Below are 16,666 nucleotides of genomic sequence, written 5' to 3'. Positions count from 1 at the left end.
GCCAGTTTCATCGATGACTTTGTTAATGGTAAATCAAGATTAAATAATATTTTCTGATGAATATGCTAAAATAAAATATCACTAAAATATGTGATATTAAAAAATTAGAAGACTTCATAAATATTCTAAGAGTCCTGCATCGGTGCTCGTTTCAGCTAGGCACTTGAAGGATGCATCATCTTCGCTCTTTGTTGAAGTACTGCAGCTGGCTTTAGACATGTAAAATTCCTTCGCCAGATGATCGCTGGGTCCCCATTCTGCTGTCGGTTGCAACGCCATCAGGAATTTCTAAGAAAGAAAACAGTTAAAAGGGTGAAAAATATTAAATCAATTATCCTCCTCGATGAAATATCACAGTACTGCAGTAAGGTGTTTAAAGAATATTGTCCAATTAAATATCTAATACATGTTAAAGTCTATGGAACCAGTTTAAGACACGAGACAGAATGTAAGCTTCAAGACGGCGACAGATTTATTCTTGTTATTCCTTTCAGTAATTTATGGGAAAATTACATTTTAAACGTGCCATCAACAAAAACGACCTTTCAGAGCTGCGAAGAACCTTAAAAAGAACTTGATTGTCAAATACGAAAATTATTCTAAACGACTAAAACTTTTTTACGATTAAAACCGGTTTACGAGATGAAAGGGTAATGATTATGGATCATTTCTGCTCACGGAAAATTGTACTCATGTATGTAAATAAGTTGCGTTTTTGATACGGATACCGTCTTGTAAAAATTCACATTTGAAAATCTGTGAATATTTTAGTAATTTTTTTATTTGTATGATTCCCCCCCCTCCCCTTTGTATTTTAAGAACTGATGACTGAGTTTCACCAAAACCACTACATCTTTTTCAAAAACTATAATGTGATAACTTGGCGAAGATTTACTTTCTCACGGCAAGGTTTTATCAAAACGCATTGTTACCGGTGGTGAAGGATTCTGGTAGAGAAGCAGCTTAAATGAATTATATTTGAAAGGTGAACCAAAATGGAAATAACATCAGAATTTGCCAAAAGACCAAGATGATGTTGATTCTTTCTTCGACTGCTGTCTTTTGACGCATTATGAAGTTCTACCAAATGGACAAACTAATGACAAAGAATATTAATTGATTTTTTTCGGCATTTGTCTTAAACGAATGGGTAGAAAATGATGTCACATGTGCTGAACTCATTCACGGATGTTTTACCATAATAATGCACTTGCTTAAAATATTCCTCTTGTTAATGAATTTTTAACCAACAGTTCGACAAATATACGGCTCCTTAAACTTTGCATTCAACTGATGTATCCAATGCGTCTTTTTCTTATTTCAAGGATAAATTCTAAAATCTGAAATTCTGATAGAATTCTGAAATTGCTTCAAAAGAACGACTTTTGAGCATTGGGGAAAAAACCTTGGAATAAGTACATTGCAATCGGAAAGGATTATTAAAGGAATCTGATGGAAATTTGTATTAACCAATAAACTGAAACCTCTCTGACACTTTTTATCAACATAATATTGTGACGACATGTCCAGCCGCGGTAAAATAGCTTCTCCGCAAAACGGTTTCAGGGTTGCCAGAAAATTCCAAGGGAAGGCAGGGTTGCCATATTTGGCTTGAAATCGCATGTTTGGCGACAAAATTGGCGATATGCCATAAACGTATGATGTTATGTTGCTTTTAAAATTTTTCTAATTTTTCTGTTAAGAAAACAGTGCCTAATAATAAAGTTAACAGGATCAAAAGAAATGGGTTGACAGGCGTTGACGTTTTGTTTATTAACATTATTTATTAAATATCATGTTCTTCCCACCTGCGTAACATAAAACTCAATCCAACAGTAAAGTCATGAAATATTTAAAAACAGCATATCTTTAGCATTTACGATAGACAGTCTCTCGCACTGGAGATAAAAGTATTTTACATATTTTACACCGTACAGTGTTGCTTGCTTTCAAATCGTTGAGCTTGTTAATAAAAAATTTATTAAAGTTTGATAAAATATATTATATATATTTCGAAATTCAAAATTCGAGTTTCCAACTGCACATGTTAGGAAAGAGGACTATGTTATTCAAAATTTGATGGCTTTAAGTACGGTCGTTTTTTCACATGGATACATACATGCAGATTTTTCATTATTTAATTTCTTTAAAAAAAAAAAAAAAAATTCAGTTTATTTTTGCTGTCTGAAATCTAAAGGTTGGTGGAACCTTGTGTGACATTTTTATTGGTTATACTCCGTTATTCAAACACATTGACAGCTTCATTAAGTTTGAGACATATTTATTTCACGATTCTACTAGATTAGTTCATTTTTAACCTTAACGGGAAACCAGAAATTTCAGAATATTGAAGCACTGCCAGTCGTTGGCTGCCAAACTAATTTTACTGACTGTACCATTGTGGGAAATTCTAATACTTTAGTCACGTGGCCTGACATACAAACATACAAGTGAAAAAGCCTCTATCTATTCATCTTATTATATTTTTTCCTTCAGTAGCATTCGCGCCCATAAGCCCAGTCTACGTCTTCGAAACTATAAGCAATGTATTTGCATAATTAAAATGCAACAAATGCAACATTTTAATTATTCAACAAATGCATTCGTCGGCTGAGAATTTGAGACCAACTGAATCAGAAATCTTTAAGATGGAAACCATACAAAGTGAAATTTTGTTTGGTGCTGCCATCTATCATCACTTTACGGAATTACAGATAACTTTAATTCTCAGCAATTATTAAAATAATTTCTTGACCTCCAAATATAAATTTTGGAATTTATCTGCTTTAGTTACAAAGAAAAAAGTCACAGAACAGTAATTTAATACAGTTCTTTAAATTGTGAAAAAAAATTAAGTCAGTCTATTGCAAATTAAATTGGAGAACCTCTTGTGAAAGTTGGAGAAAGTAGTTATAAATATTTTCTGATATTTATAAATTTATTTATTATTAAAATATTTATTTATTATAGTTATAAATATTTTCTGATAACAAGTAAAGCATGTTTTAGTAAGGCGAACGAATACTGTCATATCTTAGTGAAATATTTTATGTAGATAGAACAATAGCAAAAATTTTATTTAAATTGCAGAACATATCTGATCTGAAGAATTAGAAATTTTTACTTGTTTCATGTAAAATATTAAAATACATGACTGCAGCAACCATGCAACAAACTTTTAAATTAAATGCTAACTGTTTGTCTTTTTTATGTATAGCCAGTGCCGCAACTAAAGTCTGGACGTTTTACCCAAGTAAAGTGAACGGATTCTTGCGATTTAGTTTTCCTCTTGCCTGTGCTGTTATCGCTAGCGCGCCAAAACGCGGCGTGATATGTTTTGCTAGCATGCTCTTTTCTTTCTCTATGTAATTGTAAATGAATGTGATTAATTGAATAAGTTTAGCTTATTCAATAAGTTTAGCTTATTCAAGTGAACATGCAGAACCAACCTGCCGTATGACCATTAGAAATGTTTTCAGGTTATGCAACAAGAATCAGCGTAATATTCACATCATTGCAAGACAAGTTTCGAAGGTTTTAATATAGAACCTTCCTCTTCAGCTGAAAAAAAGGTAAAATTATTCTATTATTAATTTTTTGTTATTAAACATTCGAAAATATTCCTGCAAATTTCTGAATATTATGCTGATTCTTGTTGCTTCAACTCCTCCAAAATCGTTATTTGGCGTCTTATTTTAACTCAGATATGCTTTACGATTTGTCATCTGTGTTAAAGCTTGGCATAATACTATGTTATGTACCATTTTGTAGAAGAATGAGCTGACACACTATGGCAGAAGTTTGTAAAATGTGACATCTACAGAGCCATCTGTATGCAGAGTTGACAATATTCGGTAAGATTTAAAAAAATTAAAAAGTTTACCAATTTACATCGTGACAAATGACTTTAGATTTGTAATCCAGTGTTGGACTGTAGTTTGCTAAAGAGCTAATTTCTTGACATGAAGAGGCAGACGACACTTTTCAAAGCAAATGGGCAAATTTGAAATTAGTTTTGAGTAAATAAATGCCATTTTAAAATCATGATAGATTTTTGGTGGTCGTGTGCTTAATGCATGATATAATCAATGAAAATAAGAGTAGACAATCTCCTGTAACAAAAGAATATATTAAGTACTAAAATTACAATTAAAAATTACATTGCAGAGATCAACGCAGAGCTCGGAACACAGTTCATGCTATCGTCGCGCACAGTTGTTTAACGAGAAGTCCGAGTGAGTAATGAAATGACGTTGCTTTACTGTTCCGATTACGAACTGGATTTGACAGGTGGCGCCATCTCATGAATAGAAGTTAAAGTATCTGTTGGAACGCCACAGATTTGTGCATTAGTCACTTTCCGCAGTACATTTAGGATATAAGTTGGGTTTTCTTTCTGTGACTACCAGCTGCGATAGCCTATGTCGGAGGAGTGCATAAAATAATAGTTTGATAAATTTTTCTCTTAATTTCGCGAAGTTTATGCCTAATAAACACATTAACACTGCTGTCATCTATTGGCAAGCTTAGAATATAAACACATATAGCATATGGTCTTGACATCTATGTAACAGTTAATCGTATACTCATCATCCCAGTTTAAGACATGAATCAAATACGACAAACATTCAAAATATGGCGATTTAGGTTGAATAACAAAGGAAAAATATGCCAAATTGTTATTTTTATATGAGCACGTTAAAAAAAAAAAAAAAAAAAAAAAAAAAAAAAAAAAAGGGAGAGAGAAAATTGATTTAAAAAAGATATTATCTTTAATATAAATAATAAAATTTTGGGATAGGCAAATATTGCGTCTCATCATCTCTTCAAAAAATGAAACATTCTAATATATCTTCTACGTGTTAATTTTTTAACCAACAGTTTTAGAATAAAATGAAAGTTTTACATAATTTTCTGCATATATTTTTAGCAGTCTCTGTATCGTGCTTATATATATAAAAAATAAAATAAAATAAAATAAAAGTAATAAAATATAAAACAAAAAATCTTAGAAATTACAAAGATAATATTTCTTTTATTCCTTTTCCAACCTACAATTTCTTGAGCTATGTGGCTCCCTCTAGTGTTTACCATTACTATCATTATGCATTTTCCCTTTTCTGCTCAATTTTAATTCATTCTGATGAGGAGGTAGCTGTTTTTTAACCGTAGGTGCTCCATAAATTATAATCTTTGGTTCTTAGACATATTTTTTAGCACTTTACTTTGTAGTAAAGTTCTAATTTTGACTGAAATTTCTACATCATGAGCCAGAAAATAATGTTTTTCTTATTTTATTTTAAGCTCTAACACAAATGAAACTGAAAAATAAATTTGGGAAAAAAACGGAAAAAGAAAAAAGAATGGAGGGCAAGTATTTTAAGATTATACATAAGTTCCAAGAATTAGTGCAGATATAATTCTTAAAGAAAACAAGAAACGTACTATAATAACAATGCCAAAATCTATACAATTCTTCAGAGGAAATATTTGGACAAGAATTACACTGGTTTGTACTTTAACGTTAAGCAAACTACATTCTTAATTTGAGTTGAATTAATAAAAATACTCATGTAAGAATTTTAACAGAATAAACTATAGTATAGTGGTAATATTCAAAAGTATCAAGAAGAGTTAAATGCACTTGCTCCTGTATTCTTAATTTTCCGGCATAGTTTTCCCTTAAAATTTCATTTCCTAAAGAAAGGATGAAATATTTATGGAGTAATCAACAGTTACTAAATAAATAATGCAATTCAGTTTTAACAAATCGTTCGCCGAACAGTCAACCAGTGAAACATGTTTTGATGAAAGTGGTGAAACAGTTTTGATGAGTTCTGCCAACCGGTGCAAGCCGGCTGAATCCAATACCAACAACGGTCCGTCTGCTTAAAAGAACATTAACGGTTATGTTAGCAAAACTGAACACATATATTTTACTCCTTGAAGAAGATGATGTAACGCCAGATTCTCTCAAATTTCGCAGGGATTTTGTACCAAACCAATACGAATTTAAAGTTGAATTCTGCCCAGTTCTGAAGACCTAAACGAAACTGGTAAACTGTATTAAACATGAAAAACGGATATGTATATGCTTTAGATATTGTTGCGTGTGTACAGGTTCATAACAGATTGAATGCACAAGATCGATAATAGGTTAATAAAAAATTATATTTATCGAAAGAAATATTTCAGAACTCTGGAATTTTTCATAGAAATATTCGTACAAGTGTTCACAGTATCACACAGTACAATCAGTAGTTACGCTTCATATTACTAAGAACGTTAAACAAAACGCAATACCAAGCGCATATAAAGAGAAAGCTGACTCAACTCACAACATCAATAACTAAACAACTGAAAGCAGATGCTTTCTCTTAGGCCTTAAATAGTTTTCAACCGGCCGCGAGATAATTCTAGTACTTTCTGCTTCTCGAAATTTATGGAAAGCAATACGAGAGTGGAATTACGGTTACAGCTAACATAGCAATCAATTACATTTATTCAATTTCAATACTTATTACGGTGATACAGAGACCGGACCAAAGTGTTTCCAAATGATCGTCAAATCTGGCGACTTCTAGAGATTTGTCGCCAAATTTGGCGATAAATTAAGGCGCCAAAACTTGGCGAGATATTGCCAAGCTGACAACAGATACCCATTTACTCAAAGTTAAATGCACTTGGTCCAGTATTTTTAATTTTCCGGCATAGTTTTCCCTTAAAATTTCTCTCGCGCTACAGTACACAGAAAAATACAATGATTTCACTTATAATTCTACTAAAATTACCCATATAAGTACAGAATTCGTAACAATATTATTAATAATTAAAATAATAACAAATTAAGGAAATGGAAGTGAATAGCGTGCTATTGTGGAACGAAGAGTCCCATTTAGAGAGAATATTATTTATGTATGACATTAAACCTCGCAAATAAATGAATTAGTGATAAAAGAAATTTTTTGAAATCATTTATGAAACACAAGAACTTGAAAACGCACGGCAAACAAAAATGAATACGTTTCATTTGCATAAAAGAAGCATATTGTAAATATTAAGGAATCGTCGTGATTTCTTGGAAAAATTTTCTCTCATATGCTCTGTGTTAAAATATGAATCATTTTTCTTAAACTGTTTCTTCCGAAAAATACACTTAATACGTAACTAGTTTTCTCATACTTTCTTACATCATGTGGCTGATTATAATTTTAGGAAACAAGAAGATTTTAATAAGAATCTATGCTATTTTATTAGAAAAGTACTGGCTTTAATAACTATAATTATAAAATAAACAAAATTATAAAATAATTATAGAATAATTTTATTTTATAAAATTATTGTTAACAAAACTTGAAAACAAGTGTACAGAGGCTGTTCGCACATTTTTTAGACGATTTTGGTAAGCGGTAATAAAAAATTGTTTGCTGCAAAAGAAGTAATTGCAATTGTACTATGTTTAATTGTACTATGTAAATGTATACTATAGTCAAAATTATCGTCTGTGGCTTGCAAGTTTTGTTTTCATTCAAAATGGCGAAGTTAACAAAGCAGTGGTTTGAAGGCTAATTTTACGCTCTTTCCGAAGAGAAATATGCAGACTCCGTTTTCCAAAAACGATGTGAGAGTCATGGTTTTGTGATATCTAAAGCGTCGATAGGTAATATCATCAACAAGAAAAGAAAAAACGTCAAATTGGAGCCTCAAGTGGGACAAAAATTCCACACAAGTATCGAAGGAATAAACGGACATCTTCGACTATTGCAAAGGTACGTTGTTTAATGTTAAAAGAAAATCCCCCTTTAGTCAAAGGACAGTTTCAAAATCATTAAAATGCTCGGTCTCCACTGTAAACAAAATGATAAACGTTGATTTAAATTTTAAGAAAGCGAAAAAACGCAATGTGCATCGTCTTCTTCCAAAGCATATCGCTCAACGCAGGACACGCTGCAGAATTCTATATGAGAAACACTTATCCAAAGAAAAATGGAAAACAATTATCACAATAGATGAAGCATGGGTGTAAAATTATTGTAACAAAGAAAGAGCCATTTATTATCATAAAAGGGGAGAAAAAAATTTAAGTACATGGTTCAAAGAATCGAAAGAAAGTTTTCTAAGGGATTCATGATTGTTGCAGGTTTTTCTTATAATGGCAAGTTAAAAATAAAGAGAATGCAAAAAAATGTCAAGATTAACTCCAAACACTATCAGGAACATATTTTATCGTCAGTTTTTCTGAAAGAAATACCATCGCTTTACCCACAGTGCCATCTATCTGTGAGACTCCATCAGGACAAAGCTAGCAGTCACACACCAAAATCCACTGTAAATTTCCTAAAAGAAATGGAACAAAAAACTGGTATCAAGGCCATACCCTTCACTGATATCCCTACTAAATCTCGCAATGTGTCACCTATGAACTTTTGTGCTTTCGGACTTTTAAAAACTGCATTATCCAAACGTTGTCCAAAACCCTAACAGGACTCTGGAAAGCTGTTCGGGAGGAATGGGATAGAATATCTCTTCTGTCACTTCAAAAGGCATTATTATCCTGGAAATTGCGGTGTCGAAAGATAGTTCATAATAAGGGATGTCAAATAGAACATTTAAAACACAAGAATTTTATGTAATTTAGTTTTGTGAATACAATATACATCGTCTAAAAATGTGTGAACAGACTCTGTATATGTTGACGTAAAAGAGTATTTTGGTGCACTTGCTTTTTAAACAAACTTATTTAAGGCAACAGATTCCATTTCTTTCAAACTTATGAAAAAAGGAAACAACATGAATAATGGAAAAAGAAACACTATGGTGCTCGGATACCGTTTTTGTTTTATCTCTACATAATTTATATGAAGTTCAAAATTTGATTTTTTGAATTTTAAATTAAAAAATTTTCAAAATTTGATGAACTTCAAAATTTTTTTAAAATCGCATTTGTTTGAGAATTTTTACATCTTTGATATATTCAATCTGTGGTAGCAAAGCAATAAAAGATTTGAACCAAAAGCTTAACGAATATGAAACATGTTTATGTCGAAACCAGCAAGTGCTCGAAGCAAAACTTAAGACACTCAAGTTCGAATCCTGACGAACGTGTTCAATGCATGGATTTTCCTGACTTTAATGTAAATATTAGCAAATTTCCCTTAGAAAAACCTTTGCTAAGGCATCTTTTCTTTAGGTAGACAGCTGTCGCATGCTTTTTACATTAATGAATTTACGAAGCAACCATCGAAACAGACACAGCATATAAGTAGGAAGAATGTTGCCAACACATATTTCTGCTGTTATAATTGATGCAGACCATTGCGAAATAGAAGAGATTAGAAAACTGACATAAACTTGGTCCCAGATTATGTTTATTCAAAAACATGCTTAAACGAAACTAACAACATGGAAATAAATTTGGGTTTTTCTTAAAAGTAAAGCCCCATCCAAGCGGTCAAAAGGTTTTGACTGCTGAATACTGGTACTTCCACCTGTCATGTGTTCGATTCCAGGCAAACAGGCCGGCTGCGTGGTTGGCTATCACCGTTTCCTCCTACTTTAATATAAATAAGATCCAGTTTTCCTCAGAAAGTTATCCCCGAAGGCATCCCTTTCTACTTAAATCCTTTCTACTGAAAGAAATAAATCGACACAAACTCGGCCATTTAGACCTAATATAAGCCAAATAGGCGGGAATCATGTTCCGGATTATATGACTCGAAACATAAAAAAAAAAAAAAAAAAAAAAAAAAAAAAAAAAAAAAAAAAAACCTACGCGAAGGTGTTCGTCTTGCTACAAACGTAAGATCAGGGAAGGAATCGCGTTACTGGTGTTCGATTTGCAAAGTCCCATTGTGTATAGTACCCTGCTGAATATGACTCCGCAGCAGGAATTTAAATTCTTACTTTTATATGTATAATATTTAATTTAATTTTATTGCGTTTTTAGTTTAATATGTATGTAATATATACTTATGTTAACCAAATAAGTAAATATTAGCAATAAAAATTTACAATTTTATGAAATAAACCCATCTTTTTCAACCAATATCTTACCAGCGCAACTTCTCTGTGATGGACGAATATACTCGTCATGGCTCGATTCTGGCGACACAAAACGGTACGCACTCTTAAACGAGGGCGCCACAGTTAACTGGTTAATTACTAACTTCTTCTACCTCATTTAAATGCACGCGTGCTATCCATTTGCATTCTGGTAAGAAACTGTGGGTTAAATGCAAGAGCGATAAGAAAGCTGCTTCGTCATAAAATAAGTAAGTTAAATAAATCCCCACAACACATATAAAATCATGCAGGCTTTAGTTCTAAAAAAGCGTTTTTAAATGAGAATTTCATAACTTATTGCCATCTTCACTCTTTGTCTGGAACAAGGTTTTGTCAAAACATGAATCTCAAGAGATTTTATTCTCAGTCTCCACATCTAGCTATACGTTTCCTTCTTTTCAATTTTTTCACTCAAGTTATTATTTACTTGGATTGCACTCAAGAAAGAGAAATAAAATCACGTCACAAAAGATTCAATTTCAAATTTTCGTTAGAATTTCCGAGGATGGAACTCACAGAATCTTACGAGTTATTTCAAGAAAGAAATTTCGCTCTATCTTTTTCGAATAACACAACATATTCTATGTAGCATGAAATAGAGAATTCCATTATTTAAGAATTTTCCGTGCGTTCAATTGGCTTTCAGAAACAACATTTGTGCAATTTGACAAAAAATAATCGGAATCACTGCGTATATTAGTTTTAGAACTTTTTTTTTTTTCGTCTAGATCCCATTCTGAGGCTTTCAGTGTATCTATTGGATTTCTTTTTAGGGAAAGTGTACAGTTTTTCTCATGCGCTTTTTTTCCAAACTTTGCAAAGCCCTGTTTCTGAAACTGCCCTGTTTTTGAAAAAAGATAAATTCCCCCCCCCCATTAAACAAACATTGCTATGTCTGGAATCATTCTTGATGCATTTTTGCTTTTTATTCAAATTATATTTCGAAACGATGACAAAGACATTCATAAAATTCAATAAGAAAGATTCATTTTAAGGAAATAAATGTATTGTAAAGACTTGAAATTATTTCACGTAAAGGGAAGTTGAAGCTTGAGATATATATACTCATTCGAATGCTGCTATTTATATTACGAAAAATTCAGGTGATACAAAATAAAAATTTTAAGCTTAAACAGAATCCACAATAAAATTCTAAAATACAAGATTTCTTTTGTAGTTTTATCAATTAACAAGGTAAGTCTTTTAATCCGGAATGCCCAAAACGTGCTCTAATGGAATATGCAGCTGATTTTTATAAATTCAAATATAAACAGTGTTGGTCAAAATTATCTGATGAATTCTTGGGTATAATGAAAAAACTAAAAAAAAAAAAAAAAAAAAAAAAAAAACTGAAAGCTTTTAGATTTCATATTACTCCCAAAACATTTTGTGTGTTACCATTATTTATTAAATATTATGTTATTCCCACTTAACGCACATAAAATTGAATTCAACAGCAGTATTACAAAATATTGTTGCTTTTTTCTTTTCTGACACCAGTTGTTACTTTATTTTCTTCCTTCACGTTCGTACGGGGTTCGTAAATTTGAAGTGAATAACGACGACACCCTGATGAAGTATCGAAATACACTTTATTTACCAATATTAATCAGATAGCTTCAAAATCACTTTTACAGTCGTCGAACTGTTATAAACACGCTGACACGTTCAGCGACACAGTCTTTTACACTGTCAGGCAATAACGGTGGAAACAGCTTCATTGCAAAGCACCCGAGTACAGCTCCCAACTCTGCTTGGTCGTTCTCGGAACTCCACGTACTCTCGAGACTCTCCACGCGATGCACTCGACGATACACAAGAGTATAGATCTCGACTCAGCACGGTCTAAGACAAAACTCGACGATGCACTAATTCGCGATGCACTGAAAGATTCTCTCGATGCACTCGACGACCAACTCGGCGCTAGACTTCGAGACACTCGCTCAATGACTGACTATCAGCTTGCTAGACGAAGCACACACTAACTGACTGCGGACCAGCAGGGTTTATATAGCTTTCGGCTTGTGTTCGAGAACATTCTGGGCTAAACTAATAAGAATTCGTTCCAGAAGGTTCTCCCTTCGTACATGGTATATCGCCAATTTCGTCGCCAAACGGACAATATCTCGCCAAATGTGGCAACCCTGCCTTTCCTTGCCATTTGTATGGCAACCATATAACTGCTTTGCGGTGAAGCTATCTCACCGCGCCTGTACATTTAGTAACAATATTTAAAAACTATAAAACAGCATATATTTAGAATTTCCGATATGCAGTATGGCGCGCTGTAGATATGCCATTGCTCGCTTTGTAATCGTTGAGTTTGTTAATAAAAAATTGGTCGAAGTTTTACAAAATATGAAATAGGTAATAAAACTGGGCTTCCGGATGCCCATATTCGAGTGGAGGACTATGTTATTCAAAATTTGATGTCTCCAGATGCCGCTGTTTTTTCACAATGCGAGAAACATACATACATTCACGCAGATTCTTCATTACTTAATTTCTTTAATATAATGCAGAGCTCAAATATTTGGTGGCAACAATCTGAAAAGTGAAACGCCATTTTAGAGTGGACGAAGCAAAATGCCAAAACGAAATTAACAGCCCTTCTGAGCCATCTTGGGATAGTAATAACTTTTTGGCCCTTTGGGCTAATAATAAATGCGAAACGGAAACGGGTCATTTGCTCAAAGGAGGCACACCGAAATCACTTTCTGTAACTCTTATTATTATTACTCTCTCTTATTATTATCTTAGTCTCTTATTATTATCTTATTACTATTTTATTATTATCTTACTCTCTTATTATCTCCTTCATGTCAGCCGTAGCTTCCTGCCAACGTTTCTTGAGTCTTTGGAAGCAAGCAGAGAAATCTTCAACTGCCATGCCTTCAAGCTCATTTGTCACAGCCCGTTGGATGTCTGCAATAATCTTGATGAAGCTTTACCTTCAGTCATCTTTTCACTCAGAAAAACAAGAAAAAAATCGCAATAATCTTTGACCTAAATGTGGGACCAGGTCTTGCTCTGTCCAATAGCTTAGCAGAAATTCTTCGTCTTTCCTCTTTCTGTTAGTCTGTTAGTAAGCGAGGGACGATTCTTGCATGAAGTTTCTATTTCCCTAAATCTTCGGGTAAAATCTTATGACACACATCACGATTCAAATTTGGTTGTTCTGATATCATACTCACATTTACACGACGGTCTTCTTGTAATAACTGCCTTACACGCTCTCCGTTTGCATTGGTAGTATGTGGTTTTGCACTGAATTTCTGCCTTCACGAAACCTTTTGTGCCAGTCGAAAACACGACTCTCCTGAAAGTGCCTCGCACCCATATGCTTACTTAATCATGTTCTACGTTTCACTAAGGGTTTTCCGAAGCTTAATCCAGAACTTTAATTCACTCTTTGCTGGCAATCAGCATCCATTGAGTCACTCTAACGAATACGACAACAATCCGAACAAAGTGTGTTGCTAAGCCACCTAGTAAAGCTGCACTCAGACGGTGGCGTAAAGGGCATAAGTGGTTAAAGCCGAGCTCAGTTGCAAGGCAACCAGTCTGTGCTACGTCACAAAATCTGGTTTAGGGCTGGTGGCATAGGCTGTGTTCAGACGGCGGTGTAAAGGGCATAGAGTCGTAGTCATAAGGGCATAAAATACGGAAATTCCGTTCACACTTTAGAGAACGGTGTGTAAGCCGTGGCCAATGAGAGAAGCAAAATTTGCGCATGCATGGATGTGTCTACAACTTTCCTGCGCTGTTCTCCTGCTTGATTGATTTCCCGCGTTCGCTCTGCTTGTTTTGTGACAGCGAAATCTTCTGTCGAACGCCGCTTCGTTTTAGCTTCGCTCTGATTGGTCGACGCTTATCCCAAACTCGGCGTGAAGTTGAAAACTTTGAACCCTATGCCACAAGCCCTAAACCAGATTTTGTGACGTTGCACAGACTGGTTGCCTTGGCAACGGAGCTCGGCTTCAACCACTTATGTCCTTTACGCCCCCGTCTGAACGAAGCTATAGGGTTCAAAGTTTTCAACTTTACGCCGAGTTTTGGATAAGCGTCGACCCATAAGAGCGAAGATAAAACGAAGCGGCGTTCTACAGAAGATTTCGCTGTCACAAAACAAGCAGATTGAAGACGGAAAATCAATCGAGCAGAAGAACAGCGCGGGAAAGTTGTAAACAGATCCATGCATGAGCAAATTTAGCTTCTCTCATTGGCCACTCCTTACACCCTGTTCTCGCAGGTGTGAACGGAACTCCCGTATTTTATGGCCTTATGACTATGCCTCTATGCCCTTTACGTCGCCGTCTGAACGCGGCCTAAGATTGCAAGGAAACATGACTAAGGTCATGTCAAGTAAGAATACATACCAGGTAACATAAAAACAACATTTGTTCCTTTTTAATAATGCAAACTCAGAAATGAAAAAAAAAAATGTCCTGCAACTTTTCTGACATAGGACGTATTTACCGTTCATTTACATTTACAAAATCTGCCTATTTAGTCACCTCGACATGTTTTACATTTTTGAGAGATAGTTTTAAATCTCCCTGTATATTGTTACCGTTTATAATATTATAGTTATTATAGTTTGTCTCTTTGAATTAATGGTGCATTTTCTCATCAGAGATATTTTATTGAGGTTGCAAATGACTTATTTTATAGTTTATACTTCCGTTGCAAACAATATTTTAGATTATAAATTTTTACGTATTCTAAACTGTCGCAATCTACTCTATCTCATTCGTATCTGAAAGCGTAATTATGAGATTACAATTAGACGTTCAAGATGTATTTCAGTCTAAACATCTTGCATATGTACATGTTTCAACTCCTATCAAAGAGGAGTCGAAGACATATATATTGTTACGTTTTTCTGTCTTCTGATAACACCAATTGTTACTTTTTTTCTCTTCCTATTCTTCTGATACCAGCTGTTGCGTTATTTTCTTCCTTCACGGTCGTACGGGGTTCGTGTAGATTTGGAGTGAATAACAACGACTTTATGAAGTATCGAAACACACTTTATTTGCCAGTATTGTCAGGACAGCTCAAAAACACGTTTTACAGTCGCCGATGAACTACTATAAATACGCTGACACGATCAGCTACACAGCCTTCAGGTTATCAGGCTATCACGGTGGAGACAGCTTCCTGTAAAGCACCCGACTCTGCTTTCCGGAGTACAGCTCCCGACTCTGCTCGGTCGTTCTCGGAACTCCACATACTCTCGAGACTCTCCACGCTACAACTCGCGATGCACTTGACGACACACGAGCACAGCTCCTGACTCTTCGGTTCAGTCTTTCCCGGAGCTCAAGACGCTCTCTCGACGATGCACTAAACGCGTACTGACTGCAGACCAGCACGGTTTATACAGCTTTCGGCTTGTGTTCGGGAACATTCTGGACTAAACCGGTAAGAATTCGTTCCAGAAGGTTCTCCAACCGTCCATGGTATATCGCCAATTTTGTCGCCAAATGTCGTCAAATGGGCGATTTTTCGCCAAATGTGGCAACCCTGCCTTCCCTTGTCATTTTATGGCAACCCTAATACTGCTTGCGGGGAAGCCATCTCACCGCGCCTTTACATTTCGTAAAAAAATATATATATGCAAGATGTTTTTTAAAAAAATTGAGCTGTTACAGAAAACTAAGTTGAAGAAAATTAACCAGAAGAAAACTGTGTTGAATGCTATCATAAACTACCTTTTCAATTTCTTCACTTTCTTTATTCTTCAATAAATGAAAAAAAATCTGAAGTGGCCACCATATGATTTCTTGTACTGCCTATTAAATTATACACAATTTAACTGCATTTCACTTGAACTTATTTCTTCGAATTTCATTAGAGAAAAATGTCTCATTCAATTAATTCAGTTCTCGCTTCGTGTTAAGGAAAAATACATAAAAGCTAAAAACATGTTCATTAAAAATTCTAAAATGCGGAAATACATAAAATAACAGGTAATACAATAAATAATAATAATAATAAAAAGAAAGCAAGCAATTCGGCCAGCGGGTACGAAGATAGACGTTTTAGCGCACAAAACTAACTGGGAGTTTACTTTTGGTACCATTCGGCAAAAAGACACTCAAATTGACGCAGAAACTGACTTCACTATTCTACTAAGAGTTTCAAATGTAAATAAATGGCGGCTTCGTTAGGGTTAGTATCATTTAATTTTTAAATTGTTGATAATTCTACAATTATTGCGTGTAGATTAACTAAAGGGATAAAACCTTAGCCGGAATTTAAGAACAACGCAATTCAATCACTTTTAAAGCATACAACTTACTACCACCATATAGGAATACAAATTCTGATGTGTACACCACATAACTTCCTTGTACGGAACATTAAGTTACACACATTTTTTTCCTGCATTTCATTTAAACTTATTTCCTGGAATTTCATTACAGAAATATTTCTCATTCAACTAATTCAGTTCTTACGTCGTGGCAAAGCAAAAATAGGTAAAAACTCAAACTATTTTCATTAAAAATTGAAAGATATAGAAAAACATAAAACACTAAGTACAGTTTAAACAATTTAAAAAAAAATTATAATTAAAATTACAGTTTCTACACAAAAG

General features: G+C 34.0%; 1 protein-coding gene across 2 annotated transcripts in view; it reads right to left on the bottom strand.

Annotated features, from left to right (window-relative positions):
- Positions 1-16,666, bottom strand: part of LOC118203274 (sodium-dependent proline transporter-like) — a 186,595-nt gene continuing 169,929 nt past the window's right edge. For both annotated transcript variants that reach the window (XM_085824340.1, XM_085824341.1), the window contains exon 15: positions 1-288. In XM_085824340.1, the coding sequence (XP_085680466.1) occupies positions 115-288 (174 nt within the window). In that variant the 3' untranslated portion in view covers positions 1-114. The remainder of the gene's footprint in view (positions 289-16,666) is intronic.

This window comes from Stegodyphus dumicola, chromosome 9 (assembly GCF_044657685.1).
Source record: "Stegodyphus dumicola isolate Sdum_Otavi_A_Nest chromosome 9, ASM4465768v1".
NCBI classification, from domain to species: domain Eukaryota; kingdom Metazoa; phylum Arthropoda; class Arachnida; order Araneae; family Eresidae; genus Stegodyphus; species Stegodyphus dumicola.
Note: the sequence above shows the minus strand (reverse complement) of the source record. Positions and strands in the feature narration are given on the sequence as shown.